Source organism: Amia ocellicauda, chromosome 3 (assembly GCF_036373705.1).
Source record: "Amia ocellicauda isolate fAmiCal2 chromosome 3, fAmiCal2.hap1, whole genome shotgun sequence".
Lineage (NCBI taxonomy): Eukaryota > Metazoa > Chordata > Actinopteri > Amiiformes > Amiidae > Amia > Amia ocellicauda.
Window position 1 is genome coordinate 7,652,011 of NC_089852.1, and position 24,886 is coordinate 7,676,896.

At 35.1% G+C, this 24,886-nt stretch overlaps 1 protein-coding gene across 1 annotated transcript in view; it reads right to left on the minus strand.

Annotated features, from left to right (window-relative positions):
- Positions 1-1,718: 1,718 nt before the first annotated feature.
- Positions 1,719-24,886, minus strand: part of suclg2 (succinate-CoA ligase GDP-forming subunit beta) — a 118,111-nt gene continuing 94,943 nt past the window's right edge. The window contains exons 10-11 of the mRNA XM_066698019.1: positions 10,763-10,883; positions 1,719-3,264 (exon numbers count right to left, since the gene is read on the minus strand). Of these exons, the coding sequence (XP_066554116.1) occupies positions 3,149-3,264; positions 10,763-10,883 (237 nt within the window). The 3' untranslated portion in view covers positions 1,719-3,148. The remainder of the gene's footprint in view (positions 3,265-10,762; positions 10,884-24,886) is intronic.

Sequence of the window (24,886 nt, forward strand, 5' to 3'; positions counted from 1 at the left end):
GCAGGAACTTGTAATGTTTCACCAACAGTAAAACTATTGCTTTTTAAATTAAATATGCTGCTTGTGAATTACACTTTCACAACCTATATCAAATGGTAAGTTGATTTAATTGTGCTGCACAAAGCAGAAAAAAAATGGATATTCCATATATAAACAGTCTTACAGCATGAAAAAGAAATGTCAAGTATCTTAAAAAATACAAATCGATTCACAGAGATTGCTGAATGCAAGTTTAGCATCATGTTTCCGTTGATGTTGGATGCCTATATGAACGGCACAGATCCTTTATAATATGGCTATGAATTACTCTCAGCACTTCATAGTCAATATTAGTAAAGTGTAAGGAGAAAAAAAGGATGATTTAATCTTCACTAACCACATGTGGTTTTTGGCTCATTTATATTTATGTTACCAGAACACTGATTTCAAGTAGTATATCTGCATTAATTTTAAATGACCTCTACTTAATCCTTGTTTTTCAAATGTGAAAACCATTCAGAATAAAATAACTTCACGGCATAGCTGTATATTAATGAATGATAAAATTCTAGTGCTCCAATGGTCAGTTCACATATAGGAAAACAGTGCTAGAAGACCATGAAATAACCTATTATTTAACCATTTGTCTTATTTAATGGTTGCTTTGCTGCCATTGAGAACTGGCATGGCTTATCCTGATTTTGGGAAGAAATTACTGGGGAGAGAGAGTGAACATTACCTTTATGAATAAACAACACAAAAAACATTAAAAGCTTATTGATATTTTTATCAGAACCTAATAAAGGGGATAAAAATGGTCTATTGACAAATGTGAGTTCATTAGAGCACTTGTAACAGTAGTTTTATAGCAATTTCTTTGATTCCTTTCATATAGAAGACAACTAAATGCTTCTACCACAAGGATCAAATTCTCCGCTTCCTTTCTTATATTCTCTGGTGAACGATACCCAGCTCCATGTACTTGATCCTTCTGAGGTCTCCTCTCTCAGATCCTGTAACAGATAATTTATCAAAATGTCAGCTTTCTGACAACAGCCTATTTCTGCATGCAAACCTGTAAAAGTCAGTTTGGTTATTCTACGTTTGAAGGATTATAGTACTCCAGCAGGCATCTCTCTTGTGATGTTTAACAAATTTGCCAAATCAACAGCCCCCACAGTCAATGTCTGACCTCTTTCTGTTAGGGCTTTCCCACACTTCTCTCTCTTGGAGAAGATATGTAAATGACAATATTTTAGTGTATTACATTATCTTTTGTCTTATTTAATTGAGTTGACACAAAAGTGTTATTCGTCTCATCCAACTCATATCTACAATCTCTGTGCTCCTCTTAAATACTCAAAAAATCTGTGGTTGTTTTTTTAAAAACATGTAACAAAAATATATCGCACTGAAAAGCAAGACAAAGTTAATAAAAATGCATGATGTATAGACTGTTTTCACTATACATTACATGTATTATTTCTTCCTTCTGAAAAAAACTAACTATTTATCATCCTGCCAGCATGTATTATTCAAAAGGGAAGGCTTTGAAAAAGAAAAAGTGAACATTCAGTAATGAATATGAATAAAGAGCAAATAAAGAGCAACAGAAAAACTAAATGTGCTTTCTGTGTTCGTAGATTCCTAAGCAATAGAGACGAACACTTAGAAATTCACAGGTGCAGTCACCACACAATGCACGCAGCACACAAGGAAGAAGGTCAAGAGACGCAAGGTGCTGAATATTCTCTTTATAAAGACATTTATCTTCCCTTCAAAACAAAAAAGGCAAGGCACCTTTGTTGAAAATAAAACCTTTAAAGGCTTCAGTCTTTGGTGTTGTTTTTTAACCCTCTACATAGACAGTACTCCATTAAAGACAGAGATGGTCAGCATACAGGCACAATGTTAAATGTCCCTCCTTAAAGCAGACCAGTTTATCTTCCGATTGACTTGCTGAAAAGAACATGCAGACCCACAAATGAAAAGCCATTGAAGAAAACCCAGCGAGGCATAAACACTACAATTAAGACACGTTTCACTTTTCTTTCTCCCCCAGACAGAATTTTAAAATATTCAGTGTTTTATTTTTTACATCGAGAGGTTTTGCGGTTTGATTATGCTGTTTAAGTAAAAGAGTACAAGAAATACATTCTTGATTAAATAAGAAAACACGGATCAGTCTGTTGTTGTCTAAAATAAGCACTAGAAATTATTTAGACGTACGTGTGTGTGTATATGTGTATACACACACAATGTATAATTATGTACTTTTGGCTCAGCAAACATTCCTTCGATAATCAATCTGTCACAAAATCATACACATACAATGGCAAACGACCATGACATAAGTCAAAATGGCACATTAAAATCATACATTAAGTTTCATAAAAGGAAAACACATACTTAAACATGCAAAATACTAATTTAAAATAATTCAAAAAAATACATTATGATCAATATATGATTTGTAAGAATCTACAGTACTATAAAAGTAAAATATATTGTATTATTGCTCATTAAGGCATTACAAATAGTGAAATCTGTAACAAAAGGTGTATATTTTTCCATATTAAGGCAATTACTTGTGAATTTTTATCAAACAATCAGCTTTAAGGTCAAACAATGATATTAACAGGTTTAAGATTTTGATCATACAAATATATGGCAATACTTGTACCTACTTATTGGAACAGAAAAACTATGAATATCAAACCAATGTTCTCTCATTTAAAAAGTGACAGAGTAACATTAACAAAAAGTATAAATTGGTACCATTAAACTTTCCAGTCTCCAATCGAGTTAAAATTATTTTGTGAGATGTTTTCATTACTGATGTTGGGTCTATAGATTGATGAATTCTGACTTGTTCTGTGATTACATAATTTGGAAAGAAAAACACTGACATATATTTTCACTTTAGTATATGGAATGCTCTCTAATTGCAATTCAATAAAATAAAATAAAAAATACAAAATTACTTAATTTTGTTTTTGTTTTAGAAAAAAAGATAAGCAACAACAACACGAAGACAGACCTACTCATGAAGGAACAATTTAGAACTGGTCTGAGGGCTATTCATAAAGATTAAATCAATGTATTAATAAATGCTAGCCGTGGAATTTCAATGGCGGTTACTGAATGATTGACAGACAGTTGACGGATGTTATTTCCTGGGGATGCTGGCCACGGCCTTCTGTGCGGCGTCATCCAGGTCATGTGCAGATGTGATTGGCAGCCCACTTTCACACAGAATGCGTTTGGCCTCCTGAACGTTGGTTCCTATAGACCAAAACATTGTCACTTATGATTAGCACATGGTTAAAAATGACCCAATCACGGCAACGTACATAAATAACCCATACCATATTCACAATCATGATGGATCTACAAAACCCGGTTTTGATCTCATAGAATTCTCTTTATTTTGAGCCTTACTGAACCATGTGACACGCAATACATTTTCTTCCTTCATCTAATGAAGAGAAACCACATTCACCAGGTGTAACAAATATTACAAATACAGCACAATTTAAAAAGAAGAGAAGAGATAACTACAAATTGAACATACGAAATATGGTTAAAACTCTGTAAACTATGTTTCTTTAACTAGCCCTTCTTCCCTTGCTGTGAACTGACATGCTCTTAGCCTTAGGGCACAAGTCCAAGACATGCAGAAGGAACATTAAGATTCAAATCACTTTGCAGAAAAAATAATCTTTTGAAAATGTACAAAGTTTAGGGTTTTAAAGCTTACAGGAGAAGCATATATTGTGAAATGCATAAAATAAGATTTGTTTTTTAATACTCATTTATTATCTCACTCACAGAACACCTCCCTTTAGCACAACATTTTCTATTTGGGAGAAAGAAAAAAAAAAAAAAAAAAGACAAATTTGGTTCAAAAGGACATTGCCGATCATAGGTATGGCTGTAAATCATATGAGACATTGTAGGGAGTGAGGAGTTTCACACCGTCAAACTGCTGAATGGTTCTCATTAAAGGAGAACCACTTACTAAAATGAGGATAGATTAATTGAAAGGGATGGTAAAGTGTCAATCACATTCACAACCTTTCAGTTGGCCAGTGTTACACAGAGACAGGCCCACTGAAATGCAGTAACAATGATCAAATAAAATTTTCATCTCATAACAATAAAAAACGACCTGATTAATCTGAATAAAAAGAGTTTCAGGTAAATTATTCATTAAAAAACGGAAAGGCCCCCCAAACAAGTATTTTGGACGAGAACAGTTTTACTACCTAGTCATCTAAAGTGCCCTATTATATACGCAAATGAATCGGCACCAATTTAAAACACAATATAAGACAAATATAATCAGCAAGTTTGTAACAGTACGTTTGCTCATAATACATCTGAACTTCAGAAGCTAAAATATAATTCAAAGAAGAAATTTTGGTCTGCAGTATGACACATGTAGGACCTTACTGTATAGACTTCTTAATGGCATCCTACGGAAAACATCAGTCTGGGTGTAAATTATTTAAAACAAACTAGTTTTCAGTACTCATTCAGAACACAACAGTGTGGCACTCCAAACTGAATGCCAAAAGCATGCCTCAGTACTTCTCTCTTTCTAATCTTACACCATTAGCTATTTAGGTATTGTTTAAGGGTGCCCCTCTGCTGATTGGGTACAACGTAAATACAGAAGTTTAGCTGTACAAAGGTGGTAAATTGGTTTGTGCTCTGCGGGAGATTACTGTCTGCTGAAGATCAGCTTTTGTACGACATGATAGGCCTTAATCAGTTGGTGGCATTTCATTTTTAGATTCCATTTCACAAAATAAAATAAAATCTTCAAGACAGTTGAAAGATGGACTGTCTTGTTTTTTATTTTTTTTTACTAGCAAATCATTTGTGGAGGCAGTGTGGAGTAGTGGTCAGGGCTCTGGGCTCTGGAGTGGAGGGTTGTGGGTTCCAGGTGGGGGGCACTGCTGTTGTACCCTTGAGCAAGGTACTTTACCTAGATTGCTCCAGTAAATGTCCAGCTGTATAAATGTGTACAAATGTAAAAATAATGTGATATTGTAACAATTGCAAGTCACCCTGGATAAGGGTGTCTGCTAAGAAATCGGGTAATAATAATAAATATGCACCTTCTTGTGTAACCACTTACCCGGTGGAAACACCTGTCAATCCCATGTTAACTACAATGATGATTTTACAGGTGAATGGGATGCTCTTGTATAATGTCTGCTCATTTGCATAATGCAATCTTTTCCAGCCAGACTGCCAACTTGTTTATCAAGTATTTATTTATGAGCAGTCTGTTCAAGGAGACCTTGGGAAAACAGTGTGTACCCATACACCAACGCAATTGCATTTGGTTTATGTGTCGATGGGTTTTATACAGTTAAATCTACAGCAAAAGAATAATGATGTAACAGCTATGTCTACAATTTGACCTCTAACTCAAACAAAGCTCACATTTGTTTCATTGCTCCCAAGTTATTGCGCTTAAAATAACTTATTTAAATAAATCTTTGTCATCGAATTAATGCAAATGATTAACTATTCTTTTTCATTTTTTAATTTTGTTTCTAGTTCCCATCTCTAGATCCCACCAAATCTCTCTCGGTTTTATTTTTGTATTGCAGGAGAAGCATTCTTCTTCCTGCTAACAATTTATTTTTCTAACACTGTCATCAGGGTGTAATTAACATTGTGCATGATATTCAAAATCTCATGAGCACAGATGCTTTAATCAATAACAGTTTTAGGAAGCATCATATTACTGTCAGCACATTGAAAGAGTACTAATATTTCATAGTTCTTATGCAAGTTGAAACTAGGAGGGTATTTACAACACAATTCTGGCACTTAGTAAAAACAGTCAATTACACTCTTGTAATTTAATTTGCATGGTACAAGATAGAAGTCAATCTAGCAAACAGTGTATCGGGTCACTAAAAATAAAGCCCTATCACATTACTTAGGATTCATTTACATTAAATAATTTATTTTGAGCTCTTTTCCTGAAAGGAAAATGCTCATGTTCTGACAATGTCAAATCTGACTGTTTACTGTAAAGAAATAAGGTCATTTTTACTTCTTTGTGTTAAATTGCACAGCATATTGTAGGTCAAACCATCATAACTATCAAGGCTTCTCATTAAAATATTTAGTCTCTTCTGTGTAACATGCTTATTTATTTGTTTACATATTTATTTGAAGAAACTAGAACAGGTACATTTACATGTTTCTGTTCCAGACAGATGTCCACACATTTTTAAAATCTATGATGCATGTCTCTAAAGAGGATTACCAGTTTTTTAATTTACATAACTCAAAACCCTGCTATCTCTCTCTGTAAACTAGATGTAGGTGCCCAAAATGCAAACAGAAACTCTCATTCAGGTAATTTAGACTTAATGTCTGAAATCTCTCCATGTACTAGAGTAAAGATCAAAAAATGATTGACACGTTTGTTTGGTGAAATGGAATTTTGCATATTTTTAAAAGCAGATGCTAAACTGAATACTACAATTATTCACACACTTCTTAACATAGTTAGATCCTGTGTCAGAGTTAAAAATGGGTAATTATTGGAAACTGGCTGGCTGGAAGTGCAGTACAGTGTAGGTCTGAGAGACTTTAAGTCTGCAGCATTTTACCATTAACCTCCTGCCACTGGGTGGTGGCAGAGACCTATTTACAGGACTGGTGTTTTCTTAAAAGGCATATGCCTTCTTATAAAGCAAAGTCAATAAACAAGATGTATACAATAGCAAACTTTTTAAATTAAGTACATAACAATGCTTAATGAAATAAGGTATAATATAGACTAAAAACTTAAGAAAATACTTTCTCTTATTTTTACATTTTTCTGTAGTACTTTAATAACATACAGCTCTGGAAAAAAATTAGTCTCTTAATTTTTTCCAGAGCTGTGTGTGTATATATATATATATATATATATATATATATATATATATAATATACTAAGTTTACATGAGTTTAATAAATTATGGCAAAGAAAATATAAGTACATTTTATTTGAAGGTAACAATTAGATCTTTACTGCTTATGAGAATATTTAAGATAACTTGCATAGAAGATTAAAGTCAGTTCACACTGCTATTATACCAGATTGTATTTTTTGTGTGCAGAGGAAGATACAGACTCATTTTAGTTCCTTATGTGTGCACCTTCTGTACAACTTCACAGGTGTAGCACAGGCTATATACAAACAAGTTGACAAGTGAAAAGCAAGCATAGCTGCCACAGCACACTATCCAAAGAACTGTTCAAGATTATTTATAGAAAAATGAATTGCAGAAATCCATGCAGGTTATAATTCTTTTAAAGTCACCATTCCACGGCAACAGCGATGGTTTCCTCTGTAGATAAATATGACATACCTTTTCCTACAAAGATTGAACTGACAAAAGAAATACTGCTACCTGCAAAATCCCTAAAACCTACATCTGCCGAGGGCCAGAGGCAACATGCCTTCGCCGTCTTTCTTCCTTGATGTATGGCCTGCAGTTTTAGCTTGACTGAACATCCTCCGCGCTCTTGCCTACAGATAACTCAATTACATCCATAATGATATTGTCAGTGGTTGGGAAGTCATCAAGGATTGACCTCAGGAGCAGCATAGTTTTAATCATGCCTGAGAATTGTGATATTCCAAGAATCCCTTTAAAGATAAATTGCTAACATTTGAGAGGGGCAGCAGTGAAATTAGTTATTAATTGCAAAATCAATAGGAATGTAATCACTTTAAAAAAACATGCTTTTTCTTTGCAGAAACGGTATAACCAAGCAATTTAAGGTCTTCTATTCGTACAAACCGTTCTATTGTAATGCATTAAAATTCATGAATAATAAAACATTAACAAGTAAAAACTCCATTCGGTCTTTGTAGAAGAGAAGCAGTTATTTCGTCGATGGAAAGTTCAATGTTCATACTTGTTTTGTTTGTTAATCTGCTGTAAAACAGTTTTATGGATAACCTACACTAAATTATTTTGTGTGTTGAGTATTACAAAAACAACATTGTAATTAAAGCCATTATTAGCAATTGTAAAGCGCACAGTGATAGAATGGCAGTATTCAATGATTACCAACCACATAAAATGTGAGCATATTCATTTAAGCGTTATGTTTTGTGTGTTTTGCTTAGAATGTCAAGGGCCTACAAAGAATGTGAACAACAATATAATCAGTTTATGAGCTAAAGAAAAAGTTGAAATTCTATTCCTATACATTCACCTTACGCATACGTTGAGTGACGTTCTTCCAATTTATTTACACGACTCAAATACATTTTGCAAAAGCAATCTCGAGTCTAACTAGACTGTACAAATGAACCAAGTGAAGGCTTCCAATTAATAACAGACAATTTTCACACAGCGGGGTAATCCCCCTTTATCCTCTTGCAGAACAGCTTGCAATTATTACATCAATTGAGCCGACACTCTGGTAAGGAAATCCTTCTTAATACCAAACAGATTTGATTGATTCCAAGTGATTCCTCATTCAAATGCTACACTTATAATGACTAGAGTAAAAACTTGGCCTAAATACTCCAACAGTAAGGTTTAATTTGGTGGTTAGAACGTGCTACACAAGGACGGTACATTGAAGGTGACTTTGTTTCAAAAAGAAACTGCCAATTATGTAGCATTCGATTTGAGTGGCAGAGGATATTTGAATATAAAATGTGTGTGTACGTAACCAATGCATGCAGGAAGTCCTTTTACTGTATAGGATAACACTAAGTAGAAATGACTTAATTTACTGCTACCTACAGTGTCATGGGATACTGAATCTAGTGAAACTGAAAGCATACTGCTGTTCAATTCTGTTAGACTTTGAATCCCGAATTCAGAGGAGATGGTACAATAGAAGCCAGAGTATTACTTTATATTGCAAAATAAAACAACAAAAAACTGCTCCTATCTTTGCTCTGTACATACACTGTGCCTGTCAGTAAGGGCAAGAAACATCCCACATTGATGAAATCCTCAGCACTTACAAGCTGCCATTTTGTAGACAGGTTCATGTACCAATCAATATGTAGTAAAGACATTAAACACTTCCAGATGAATAATCTGATAGCCAATATCTCTGTTGTGATTCAGTTGGAAAGTGAGAAAAGAAAAGATTATTGATCAGGCCTGGATGTTACTCTTTAAATTTAAGACCTTATAATTAACACTGGCAACTATACAGTGAGGGAAAAAAGTATTTGATCCCCTGCTGATTTTGTACATTTGCCCACTGACAAAGAAATGATCAGTCTATTATTTTAATGGTAGGTGTATTTTAACAGTGAGAGACAGAATAACAAAAAAATCCTGAAAAACGCATTTCAAAAAAGTTATAAATTGATTTGCATGTTAATGAGGGAAATAAGTATTTGACCCCTTCGACTTAGTACTTGGTGGCAAAACCCTTGTTGGCAATCACAGAGGTCAGACGTTTCTTGTAGCTGGCCACCAGGTTTGCACACATCTCAGGAGGGATTTTGTCCCACTCCTCTTGCAGATCCTCTCCAAGTCATTAAGGTTTCGAGGCTGACGTTTGGCAACTCGAACCTTCAGCTCCCTCAACAGATTTTCTATGGGATTAAGGTCTGGAGACTGGCTAGGCCACTCCAGGACCTTAATGTGCTTCTTCTTGAGCCACTCCTTTGTTGCCTTGGCTGTGTGTTTTGGGTCATTGTCATGCTGGAATCCCCATCCACGACCCATTTTCAATGCCCTGGCTGAGGGAAGGAGGTTCTCACCCAAGATTTGACGGTACATGGCCCCGTCCATCGTCCCTTTCATGCAGTGCAGTTGTCCTGTCCCCTTAGCAGAAAAACACCCCCAAAGCATAATGTTTCCACCTCCATGTTTGATGGTGGGGATGGTGTTCTTGGGGTCATTCCTCCTCCTCCAAAAACGGCGAGTTGAGTTGATGCCAAAGAGCTCGATTTTGGTCTCATCTGACCACAACACTTTCACCCAGTTCTCCTCTGAATCATTCAGATGTTCATTGGAAAACTTCAGACGGGCCTTCAGGATTTCAGTCCTTCACGGCGTAGTGTGTTACCAATTGTTTTCTTGGTAACTATGGTCCCAGCTGCCTTGAGATCATTAACAAGATCCTCTTGTGTAGTTCTGGGCTGATTCCTCACCGTTCTCATGATCATTGAAACTCCACGAGGTGAGATCTTGCATGGAGCCCCAGACCGAGGGAGACTGACAGTTATTTTGTGTTCTTCTGTGGTCACCTTCTCACCAAGCTGCTTGGCGATGGTCTTGTAGCCCATTCCAGCCTTGTGTAGGTCTACAATCTTGTCCCTGACATCCTTGGACAGCTCTTTGGTCTTGGCCATGGTGGAGAGTTTGGAATCTGATTGATTGATTGCTTCTGTGGACAGGTGTCTTTTATACAGGTAACGAGCTGAGATTAGGAGCAGTCCCTTTAAGAGAGTGCTCCTAATCTCAGCTCGTTACCTGTATAAAAGACACCTGGGAGCCAGAAATCTTGCCGATTGATAGGGGATCAACTACTTATTTCCCTCATTAACATGCAAATCAATTTATAACTTTTTTGAAATGCGTTAATCTGCATTTTTTTGTTGTTATTCTGTCTCTCACTGTTAAAATACACCTACCATTAAAATTATAGACCGATCATTTCTTTGTCAGTGGGCAAACGTACAAAATACTTTTTTCCCCTCACTGTTACTGAGTTCAAGTGTTCAAAAGACTGTGCATAACATACACAGAAGTACTGTGTGCTGTATAAGACTTACCTTCAAGTCTGACAACTAAAGGCACCTTCAACTCCAGCTCTCTGCATGCCTTTGTGATACCATTGGCAATGATGGCGCAATTCACTATTCCACCAAAGATGTTGACAAGGATGGCTTCAACCTGATGGAAAAAAGAAGAAAGAGACACAAGTCTAAGGTTACATATACACTTAAAAAAACAAGTGTGTATATGGTATATCATAAGATATGGTGAAAAATAATAATGATCTGAATCACACACACACACATAATGAAACTAATTAAGAGCCTACTAACACAGTTGTCTTTTGCAGGAATTATGTTCACATAACATTCACATAATTGAGACTGGCACCAATTCCAAGACAGACAGACAGAGCGCGTTTCGAAAATAGAGGTGACGAGCTTATGTCTGATAAACTACTATCAGCTTCTGAGGGACGGATATGTTTAAAGATTGGCTGAGAGCCCTGCCAGAATCGAACAGCTGTCTCTGCTTTCTCTGCCTAACTAGGAATTTTAACCTATGGGACTATTGGAAAGTTTGAAGCATTGACAGTGGAAAAGAGTTTTTCTAGGGTCAGAAATACATCTCATGAAAGAGGACAATACATCACCAGTAATCATATCAGAAGCCTCACCATATCTATAACACCAAGGAAATGGAAACAAAGTTTTACAATATAAATTAAACATAACAAAGGCAAAAAAGGTTAATATACTTTTAGAATTCAATCCTAGCATGTTTCATAGTACGCTAGTATGAAATATTAAAGAAATAATAACTATGTTTAACAGGAGTAGTATTTAATATGTGTACTTAAACAACGTCAATCCATTCGTGTTATAAAACAGATTATAACATTCTGAATGTACAGAGAGAAAGGTCATTATGGCCATTTTTTTTTTTACAAGAAGCTTTAAAAATCACTATCTTTTTGAAGGAGAAAGGGACTTTGAATCAGAAATTTAAATTGCCCAAGGAAGAGATGGGTATCTGCGTCAGTGACACCGCTCACACGGCTGGTGCTGTACACAAGTTTGAAGCACTCTGTTTGAGAGACGTGCTTTTGCATATTTATTAATCTTCCAAAGCTGGGCTTCAGAATGTAGAAAAAAAACACAAGAACACAGTCTTAAATCTCCTTAGATAGCTAATACATTACTGATCATATTTAATGTTCTGGAAAAGGGGTATTAGTCATTTTTGAGTAAAAACTAGTGATCCTCAAATCCAGTCACAATCCAGCACATTTTAAAGATCTCCTTAGAACATAATGTGCTGTTGATCTGGCTTCAATGGTTTGGTATTGGGAATAATTATTTCAATTCACTAATTAAGAATCTGAATGAATGAGAACAGGAAACCTTGTTGCTATTGAGGCTCAGATCTGTAGAACAATGCTTTACATGCGAGCATATTTACTACCCCATGGTGCCAGTTATAGCACAGAGATTGTGCAGACCTTTCCTGCTAGTGGCAAGATTTACGGCATCCTGCCAAAACAAAATTGTACCATCCAGTATTCCTTTCTTGTTTAAAGATCTTACATTATTACTGTAAACATTTAATTCCAAAGGCAGTATACAGGCACACACTTGTATACAGTTTGGAACTTCAGTTTTTAATGCAAGTACATAAATCTCAGAATTAATTCTGCTTGGAATGAGTCACCTATTTCACTGGACTACATTAAAAAAGCCATTACTGTACTGCTGCATTCCTATTGAATCTAGAATGCGACCAGCACTCCATAATTACTGAAAGTATGTCTGAAGAGCAAAGGATAGAAATATAGGATTCATTTCACATGCATTTATAATCTCTAATAATCTGTTAGACACATTGCACAAGGCATAGCCCAGACATTAACTAGTAAAGATGTTTACATTTTAAAGGAAAAGATTGTGGACTTTAAGGTCAACAAGTTGACATTGCATTGAATTCTATACCCATCTGTCTAAAGATGACATTTACTTTTCATTGAAAAATATGTTACAATTGGGAAATCCAATCTATATGTGGATATTTGTAGAAAATGATACAAATTAAAGACGGTAGAAGCCAGAGAAACAGATAAGAAGGTTATGTTCTAATCAAATAGAGCGAATCAACAAAATATATTGATACAAGCCAAGCAGCTCAGTATTTCCAAATGCTCTTAGTGAAAGCTAAGATTCCCTTTAAGACAAAGCCAGATCTTCTTTTACTTTATTTATTTTTAACTCATTTCCTTTCTAATAATAATAGTAAATAATAATGCTTGCGGTTTAACCGTGGTTTGAAAACATGGCATTGGTGGAGCAGTAGGTAAGTAGGCTCCCTTGTTTGTCAGATTTATCCCATACATGTTCAGGCGAATGTGTGGATAGCCAGCATACATACTGAGAATTTAGAAACAAAGTCATCTTATGTCACTACATAAGCATGTCATTATTTCATTTTTTAATGAATACAATATTCCTAGATATTTCTGGACTATATCCCACAAACTGCTTACTGTGTAAAATAATTGAGATGTAACAGAGAAATACAAACTCTTAGTAGGGATTGAGGGGATTTAGTCCATCTAAATTCTCCTCCCAATAACTTCAGGCAATCGTAATGCAAAAAAAAAAATATAAAAGTAAAAATAAATTTAGCTAAAGAATTTCTTATCTCCCTCTGACACAAATCCTGATTTCAACATGTCTGGCAAGCATTGGAGTGTCTGTGAGAACCGTGGATCAAAGGAAGTCTTTAAACATGTTCAAAAAGGTTAGAGGTTTCAATTAAGTCATCCAATATGGACAAGATTCCCAAAACTGGTATACTATAAGGGAATATAAACAACATTACATTCAATTTCAAGCTTGTACACCATGTTGACTCAAAGTGTTAAAATCTTTAATATTTGATATGTCTGCTACTCTGCCCCATTGATGTTTGTAAACAACGAAATTTGTGTACCGAACAAATCCTTTTGCAAATCAAAAACTCAACAGGTAACAAATACAAACACGAACATGAAAGACATTTCCTCATATTCCTGTCTATTGTAGGTCTGACCAAAAATCACTCCTATTTTTATCTCAGAGTGAATTTAAAAGTTAGAGAAATACTGAAGAAGGTTATATTATAGGTATATTCATATATATCACAAGAAAATGTAATACTTAATAATATATAAGTCTATTTACATATTTGTTTTACATTTACAAATACAGTATAATCTGTCATCATCAGTTTGGGGGAATATTAATGTAACTCCTAATAAAAAGAAATACAAACAATTGACAAATATATATAAAACATTGGCTGAAATTTGACATTGTCTGCCCTTAATGCAGGAACCTCAGTCTGCTGTGAAAGTATGGACAGATTTTTCTCTCTTTTTTTTTTTAACAAGGTCATACATTAATATATTTCAACTGTCAGATTCCAAGGAGAACGACAATGTCTTCTGGTAGATGCCTTCTTCATCACTGTCATCTCTGAATGATATCTGACTATTTAGTGTGGCAATATATTGACATTACTCTCACTTACCCTGGAAGACCTTTCAATATTAAAGCAATACTCATTTTATTTTCAAATTGCTTAACTTTGGCACACCAATCACCCATTCTAAACACACTCTGAATATTACATATTTTTGTACATTTTGTTCCCAGAGGTATGTGTAAATATTTCTGCTTCAACAATATCTGTTAATCCAACAACACCCATTGCAAATTATTGACGTTTAATTATATACAACAGTGCTTACACTTCTCTGGTCACATGCCATGTGGAGTGTGTCTGTGGTAGTTCAAAGTTCATTTGCAATCAGTTTCAGCTAGTTCCTGCCAAAATTACATGTTGATCAGAGCTGACAGTTTTTATTTAACATGGAATGGGAGTTAGCTACAATATCACATGCATGACCAACCATAAGATAAGTTCACTGTGTACTATATAGAAGTGGAAGACAGAGACATATCCGAGGCATCAAGCCCAGGCTGGCTGAATATTATAATGGACCAAGTACAATAAAAAATTTAAACTTTTGGACAAGGCAAAGAGAATGTCTGGCCTAAAACACATCACCTTGAGATTACTGACTGTCACAAATGTGTCTGTAATGCAGGAACATGCATACACAATGGTTTCATAGCCAGCAAGATACCCAGAAGCCAATGATCACATGTAAATCCACACATAAGGCAGAAATTGACTTAACAGCTAAAGTTTGGTATTAATCACAGTGCATACTGTTTGCTTCCAATGGGAGAGACCTGGGGATCTCTTCAACCTGCAGTGTACTGGCCTGAGTTTTCAGTATGGATATAGTTTTAGAATTGTTCAGGGTTTGGCTGTTGTTTATTGAGAATGGCCCCTTAATGGCCAGAATGTATTGTGATTTTTATAGAGAGATTGCATCTCAGAAATATTAGAAGCAGTGCATTTGCTGTCTTAATGGGGTATATTAAATATTGACATCCAGTCATAGTTCAATATTTGTTTTTGACAAATTCATACATGATTCATGCAGTTCGGTACTGACCAATACTTCACACGTTAAGCTTAAAAAACCGCATTAATTATTTCATTGACAAAAAAACTTTTCTAACTGATCCATCAGACACAGAAAAAAGGAGGATCATGCCCAAGTGCTGAAACCAATGCTGTAATTTACTAAATAATAATTGGCATTCGAAAAGTGGAAGAAAGCTCTAAATTATTCCTGGAGTGCAAATCATATGCAGGAGTATATGATGGACACAGATAGCAATAAAACTTGTTGAAAGAGAGAGAAACTCAAAGCCTGTGTGAACTTGACTATAACTAACACTTCAAATCAAGCTCAGATTAACAATCTAATCTTAAAGCGAAGGGGGAAAGCAATCTGAGTGATTAATTTTCAGGCGACAATCACGAGTCTCTCTCACATTGGACCATATTCTTAAAATCACTGATATCAGTGGCTGAACCGATGTAATCCAGGGCTCTGAGGCCTGATCGGTTTATTTCCCAGTAACAAGCTGCTCAGCAGATGTCACTAAAGCCTGTCTGAATTGAATTAAAAGCCACACTGGCAAATAACTCTTTCAAGGCTTACAGTGATTACAATCCAACAAAAACCTTTACCACAAAGTACCCAAGTGGATTGATTGACCTCTCCTGTGGATAAGGAAGCCCACTTCTCTTTCAATCAAAAGATCATTATTTATTCATTTACGAGTTTGGCAAACAATTTAACTAAAAAGCATGATGATAAAAGAAGGAAACCCCACAATCGACATTAAAAGGATCTTTCTTTTTTTATATACAAACTAAATGACTACAGATTAATAAATACATCACTCACTACATATATAGTTAATAAAAAAACGATTGGCTTTATGCTTTCCATGTTAAAGATCCATTGTGTGCATAATGGGTGATATTTCAGTCACACATAAGAATAGCGTGTTGAATGAGTGTATCCTCATTTTCAAACCATTACTTCACAAGATAAACCAAAAAAAAGAGAAAAAGCTCTTCATTCAACTTATTGCATTCAATTTGTCTAAGAGTCTAAATATCAGTCTATTTCTTGTGGATTGGGTGAATATACCTGCCAAACACTTCAACATCTCCAAAGATGTACGACAACTTTGTCTCTCAATAGTGAGAAGGCAGATTAAGTGATCAGTCAAATTCAGAAAGGTGATGCTGTACCAGTGACTATATTCCTAGTATTCATGAAAGTGTGCTGGAATCACAGGAATATAATTTAAATGAAACAGACACTAGAGGGCAGAACAGATCAACATGCTGTGTGCTGAACATGATAGCTCAACTTGGATACTATTTATATCACAGATTTTATCAATATAATCTTTACTGAATGCTATCCTATTTCTTCTGGTATATATTACTAATTGATTTTTGTGCACAAATAGGAAATATAGGAACAACGTCTGGGACATGTGTAAAGATGCTGTATATTGTTTCATGCTTCTGTATCTTGCAATACTGCTAGTGGGTAAAGGATTTAATTTCAAACAAATGAATGACCATAAACACACAGCCACATCATCATCACCATCACCATCACCCTGTATCGATTCACTGCTGGATGAAGGCCTCCCCAACTCTTTATATGTAGTTAATTATACAGCTCTGCATCAGTTTCTCTGGTTTTACTATTTATAGGTATGTGTTTGGGTAAAATGAACATTTTTATTCTATAAACTACTGACAAAATTTCTCCCAAATTCCAAATAAAAATATGAATGGAATGGAATGGCTGCCATACATGTAGAGATGCTGATTTAAGAAAAAATTGCAGTGGTCTAAATTTTTTCCAGAGCTGTATATATGGGCTTCTCACCAGTGCCCTGACCTTAAACCCCACTTGATTGTGACTGGGTCTGACAGAAGGATGAAAAAGTAAATCAAGCCTAATTATACTCTAGATGGTGATATGGATTGAACTGTAAAAACACTATTGTCAGTTGATGATCACTATGATTGCAAGATTAAATTGTCACGTTTATGTGCTTGTGAGGTATAATTTGGTCAGAAATGTTGGGAGTAAAATGAAAGCAAAAACTGTTGCATTTTACATCAGATTGTTAATAGATTATCACATAAATCAATATACTATGAAGTGCATATTTTAAATGAGTGCTATGACAAATGCAGAATGTAACTTCCTGAATATACAGTCAAATATTGTAGAAGTTTTTTTTTTTTTATGGTTCTGGTACATTGTTTTGAAGATTTTCATATGAAAACACAAAGCTTGGGGAGATAAAAGCTAAATCAAAATAATACTTTCAAGATTTTTCTCAAAACTGTAAATCATGTTTTTCCCCACAAGTAACATTTGCTGCAGATGACCAAAACACAAATGACGCAGTATTAAAAACACACACACACACACATTCACCTGCCACCATGTGAACCACCCTGAGAATTCTGTGCTTCTATGGTGTGAAGAGAGACAATAAATCCCTTGAGTGCCTACAACAACATATCTGCGATGGATAACACCAGAGTAGCGTTTTGTGTAACAGTGTCACTTATCTAGGTAAGACTCACTATGAGTTGCTTCATGCAGTGCTTTGTGGAATTCTAATGTTGCAGTTGGGTTGCTCTACATTCAACAATATCATCAGGAAACAGTGGTAAGAAGTTATTCTGTAGAAGAAAAATGTAGTATTGCTAATAAGGGTTAAGTTTTGATTTGTTTTTTTTCCACTGTAACAATGAAAACAAAGTACATGATACTATTAATAACTGCAAAAATAAAGATGTTGAAGGAGAACTTAACTACAAATTTATCAGAGACAAATACTCCAATGTTTTTCATTTCAGCAGGTCATTCATTTTGAAATGCATAAATCAAGTGGAAATCAAATAAGGCAATTTTTTAGTACAGTAATTTCAAAACCATGTATGAAATTACTATTTACCTATAATAGGACACACTGTATTCTCTTATATGCTGGGCATCTATGGGTGTTGTGTGTCCATTATTTTGTAGTTTTTTTTTGTTACAAGGAGGGCAGGCATCTTTCAACATCTGTAAGGGTTTGGAAAAATATTTGACTTAAATGTGAAAAATTTCCTGCGCTCCACACTTTTTTCTCCCCTTCACACTGAGCACAATATCAGTAATCTCACGCCCTTATCAAATGCATTTTCACCCTAATTTGCCCATTACCTTGAACAAGCAGATTAATTGACTCAGGCAAAAAAATTAACTGGGATGAGGCTTAATTAAATCAGAGGTTTGTTTGGAAAACAAACGAAAACAAAAGGAACAACACTGTGTATCAGAATACTGTTAACATGATAGCAGAAAAGTTGAACTTCCTCTATCAGAAACTAAAAATACTTTATATTCAGAATGAACTGTTCTGAATAGGTTGTGACAAGGTACATACTTTTTGTCCTCAGGGGTCAGGGACAAAACTACACAAAAATGAAAGTAATGCTTCATTTTCTGACATAAAAGAAAAGCTTGGGACTGCTGCAACTGGATAATTACCATTTTCCAAATATATGACTTTGATGAATCTGACACAATTTGCATAACAATAATTCACAACTGAGTGAATTACACTATTATTATTAAAAGCTAACAATTTGTAATCAACATCTCTCAATATGAAAAACATTTTATTCACGACAAAAAACAGGAAAGTGGTGTTCATTTCTCCTATCCATTTAAAATACAAAAAAAAAATCCCAAAACACTTATTTCACAGCGATGTAGTCTCTAGTAAGCCTGTGAATGGCTATCTGAATTATCGTCTAAGTACACATTTACAGCTCTTTTCAGTCTTCACAATACTGTACCCTTGACGAATGTTGGTAATCTGTCTCAGAAAATTCATTTATCCTTTGTAAGAACTAATAAAATTTGCTAAAGCATTAAATGTTCTCTCTGTGGCCTATTAAATCTATTGTTCTAGTTTATCTATTAAATGCAGGCTTCAGTAGAAGCGTTCATTTTCTATAATGTTAATCCCTTATTTGCAACTGACTGATATATGGATGCTGTAGAGGTCAAAGGTTGAGATCAGTACTCTGAAAGAAACAGATGTATGTTTACAATAGCCATCTATCTAGTACGAGGGATTTTACTATTGTTTCTACAAAGTAAATTGTTAATAAATAGTGAAATAAATAAATATTCAGAGCACTAATGTCTAGTGTGCATGCATGTATGTAACAATAAATATTTTTAATTAAGTCGGCAATAATTTACGGTTTAAACGGTTTTATTTGCTATTGGCTTCAATATTTAAAACTCTATTACATAATGTGGAGTAGTAAATGCTGTCATAATTAAATTGGGATTATAGCAAGATCCTGTAATAATGTACCTTTGTACCTGTGCACACCAGTGTATAACAGTTCTGACACTCATAGTTTAAGTTCTGGAAACTGACAGTGACTAAAAATCCATCCAGAACCAAAATACAACCATAACTTTCACAGTATTGGTTTTGACACCACATAAAAGGAATTTGTTAGCATATAACACAAAATCAAAATGGTAAACATATTTTTATCATCAATTTTGTGTGGCTGCCAACACCTGTCTTGCCCCACTTGAAGACGCTTTTTCATAATGTGACTGCAGGCTTTCTTGATTAATAATATTTGCTGTAAGGGATCGGTGACAGCTTTTCAGGATCAAGATCTATACAATATGTATAATTCCATGAGCAACTCGACAGCGTTGATGAAGACGGATGTTAAAATCGTAATGATCAGTTTCTTTCAGCATTTTAAACAATATACATCTAAATATGATGTTCCTGATTGACTATAGAAATATGTTTTGGTCTTAACTAAAAAACTTTAAATCAAGCAATTTTACTTGAGGGAGAAGGAGATTAGATTTCTTTCCCATTTCTTTTTTTTTGGGGGGGGAGGGGGGCATCTTATCAAATCTCTAATGTTTTTCCCAGATACATTTCATATTCCCACAGCATGGATGCCTTTAGAGTGAAGAAAGACCCCATCTTTGTGCTGAAACTTGATTTGGCCTGGTAGAGGGGATAAGAGGGAAATAATTATCCAGCCTGTTGAAGCATGACAGCTCCTCCTTGCTGAAAGTGAAAAAGATGAAGCATTATGTCACAAATCAGCCGCAAACAGAGAAACATCTTGACAGGGCAGTCTTCAATTTTTGCTCATGTTGAGAAACATACTTGAAAATTGCAGGCTGCCATTTTCATACCTTTTTATTTGTATTTGTGTAAAGTAAGAAAACATGTTAAACACTGGCAAATAATAGTATCACATCTGTGTGTGTGTGTGTGTGTGTGTGTGCATGTTTATGCCAATACGAATGTCATTAATTTCCTGTGACATGTGTTCCAAAAAAAAAAGGTTTTTTTTTGCATTATACTATCCTATAAATAGCCTATATATATATATATATATATATATATATATATATATATATATATATATATATATGTAATATGGTACCGACCAGCTACAATTATGTACTATTGACAATCTAGTTATCTGCTTGACCATCCAAAATGTATTTTATTTTCACTGCATCAAAAATACTGCCTTGTTTAAAGACATGCAAAATGTCTGCAATGCTAAAATGTGCTTTTCCTTAGGAAATAAACTGCAACAAGCAAGATGCTGTGGGGTCCTGTTGATTTCAATAGTTGTTTTAGGATGCCAACTTTGACAACAAAGGACCAAGAAAGGTTACCTGAATTATAAGCTTAGATGCTCATAAAAAAAAAAATTAAATGCAAAAAATCTTGCCTTGGATTAGAGTAAGATCCACCCGGCATACATTGAGACACTCAGCAGATCAATGCAGCCATGCTGTATTCTGTAATACCACTTACAACTGTGTACTCTTAAAACTGCCCTTGTACATTTGGACTATCCCCAATACAGGCCATGTTTACAGCTGTTCCACAATTAAATTGATTTACCACCCTACAAAACATGAAACAGTTTTAAATCTGGTCTTCATAGGTCACATCATAGTTTTATTCAAAAGAAAAGAAACCACTTAATAATAATTAGTGATTCACATAAGTGGTATTCAAGTACGCATATGGACCAACAACGTGAATATGCGCAACACATGGAGAATAAGACGAGATGAGATTTAGCAAACAACTGCGTACCAATCACTTACTAATTGGTTAGAGAAAGAACACCTGGTGAAATGGTCAGCGTGTAGACCAGAATATAGTCAACTCTCAATCATCTGTGCTAATGACAGGGAGGACAGCCACAGGTAACTCAAAATGTTGTATAATCCAAAAATATACATTTTCCGTGGATCTCTATGCAACTAACATAGGTATAAATGATGTTTAACCCTTTAAACTCACAATGCAAAGCCTAATTTATATAAAAACATATAAAAATCCTGTTGATATTCCACAACTTACAAATATTACAATTAAATCAAATTAGGGAACTGGGAATTAGCTCCTCGGGTAGCTGCTTCTCGTCTGATGACAATGTCAGATACTTGAAATAACATCTCTACTACTTGATTAGCTGAAAATGTTGCTAATGGAGCTGCTCCAGATGTCTTTGTGTCTGTGCGAGAAAATATATAACAGCATATAAGTTTATACCTTCCATAGAAGGGCTACAGCAATGTGGCTAGGCACAGTAAATCACACAAAGCCTCACTGATAGTGTCAACTTATGATGTTCCTGCACCGTGATATTCAAATTTTATTTGCATAGATACTGGTGCAAATAACATGGGTATGAGTGGAAAGGATTAGGAAAATTGAGTTTATGAATGAACAAAACAAATTTGTAGTAAAGAATGTATTGATCTTGGGCAGGTTTTAATCAAAAAGGTGCGAATGCCCAAAGTTGTGGAAGAGTCGCATGGAATCTCGCAACTCAGCTTCTCGTTAATTAAATCTAAAATGTGAGGACCGGCGGACAGGGAAGAGACATGTTTTGCCGGCGAGCCAATCACAGTGTTTGAGACTGAAGAGAAACCGGGGAGCGGAAGAGCAAGATGGTCCTGCGAGAGACAGCGATGTGTCAATAAAGCATATAAACACAGAAACCTGGCGCTCTGTGCTGTATCCAATCCAAAGCATTAATCTCCCCGCTGAGACAAAACTACAAGTCTGTACTTCGTAGCGGTTACACATATGAGTAGAACAAAATATAATACAATAAAAACCGAAGCCGCCATTGATGAAAGCTGTGTAGTTATTATTATTATTATTATTGGTAGACACCCTTATATAAGCATTATCTTTTAGCAGTGGATCAATGGAGATGTGTTTGGTGAATAACAGATGAATGTAAATGATGCAGCGTCCACTTATGTGTAGCGATGCAGATTAAATACAAACTGTGACACACCGGCTACAAAACTGTACATCATACTGGTTACATTTATCATTAGAAGAAACTAGCAACTAAAAAATAAACCGCACTACAATTGTGTAATTTTCTACTGCATGTCGAATGATCCAAGCCCTAGACATAGTGTTGTGATAAACCTCATTGACATTTGTATTATCATTGCTTGAAACTGAACAGTGATGTGCACATCAGTACAAAGTACATAATTTTAATATCACTCGATGCCATCTACTGTAAGTGCCAATAAGTACAAACTTTTTGCTCTGTGTCTCAAGGGGCAGCACTTATCCTGACAGTAGACCATGTAGTACAGCACAACTGCGCACTAATCATATTCTCTCCAAAAACTGTGTGAACTGTGGCCACACTGACAAAATATGTAATGCAGAAACCAGTGTTCAATGTGTAAACATACATGTTAAATATATGATCGTGTTACACAGATATATTTACACTTGTACCATTGTCTGAACTGCATTTCCAACTACATTTATATACTCTTCACAGTATACCTTGTAATATGGCCGGTTGTGTGTGTGTGCATGCGTGTGTGTGTGTGTGTGTGTGTGTGTGTGTGTGTGTGTGTGTGGGAGAGGGGGGGTGACAATGAACAAAAACAAGAGCAGAATAAATGAACGAGTGAATTAAATAAGTAAAATAAGAACAAATATGTAAAAAACCCTGACCCACTGCTGAACAAAACAATAGAAAATTACATTCAAGATCAAAACCCAGAGCTGTGCCTGTGCAATCCTGTGCCAAATGGGCTTTCTTTACATTTTGCTATAACCGCAAGAGGCTTTAGACAACTTCGAAGTTTTCTAAAACTTGAGGACCTGCCAGAGCATTTTCAGATTGTTTTTCTTGATTTAATACAGCGAAAATGTGATCACTCCCACTTTATTGGTGGGTGGGATTAAATTCAAATGTATAAGTATAATCTAACTAAACATGAAAACACGACTGAGTACAGTTGTGTAGTTTTCTAGTAGTGGCTGTGTGAAAGCTGTTTTATTCCCTCGCATTGTGCAAGAAAAGACCTGCAAGAAGGTTGTTTTGTGGCTCAAATCATGTTAGATTTAATACCATGAAAGTTTAGAAGCGCGATATCCATTCACAGACATTTTTTTATTTAATCCTGCCCCTTACGCTGGATTAAACATGTTTTGAGAAATCCTTGAGTTATTCATTAATGACAAAATCTCAGGTGAACAGTTAATCTGCAAATCGGATAAACCACACATGGATGTTCGTGAGTCTACTGTATTTACGATTTAAGATGTGCCAAACTAAACAGCTTAATTTTAGTATTTTCCTAATTTGATTGCTTCCAAAGGTAAGCATAAGAGGCAAAGAGCAAGACAATGCAGTTCTGTTTGCTTTAAGACTTTTTTTTTTTTTAAAGAACGCGTACCTCTTTGTTTCTGCAAGCACACATCTGAGAGCCTTTCGGTAAAAAATATGTGAAGCCCAGTTAATAATATAGTAGACAGAGTGCTTCGAGATCTTTTAATAAAAGTGAGTCCTTTAATTGTATCAATTCGGATGTGTGGAACAAACCCAGAGTACAGTGAAAGGAAATAATAGTAATAAACCATAAATAAACTACAAAGAAAGAGATGCATTCCAAAGGAGAAAGTGTGATAACCTCTACATGACTTTAAATGCATCTTCAGAGAATGTAGTCCCATTGCATGATCTGGCATTTTTTGCCCTCATCTTTCCACCAGAACAGACATTTTATGAAACTGTTCCATATATGTCTATATAAGACTGTCAGCTAATTTCTTAAAAATGGCTTGAAGAGGCTCCTGAGTACACAGAAGAATCTGACTTTAAGATGTCCTTTACATTCTGCATCCCACAAAATTAAATTATTCCACTCCGCTTACATGTTGTAATGGACTTCATTTTAAAGAAGAAGAAAAGAAACTAATCAACTTGAAATAGCTTTCTAGAAGACTGGCTGTCACGAAGGTTTGCAGAACCAGGAATCCATATGAATTGATACTCAGACTGGTCATTTCTGCCTCAAGGTCTGTCTTTCTTATGAGCCACAAGGCTATGAACTGTGACAGTTGCCTTTAGTTGCCCATCACGGATGAGTAAGGCTGTCTTTTCAGCTACAGAATCATTCAATTTCAAAAACACCCTCACCATGTGGGCAATACAAAGACTTTTTTTTTCTCTTTTTTTTTTTAATAAATAAATGTTTCTTTTCTTCACACCAGGATATCATATAGCCAAGCACTCTGCACCTAAAGTCCCAAGAAAAAGAGCAAATACGTTTA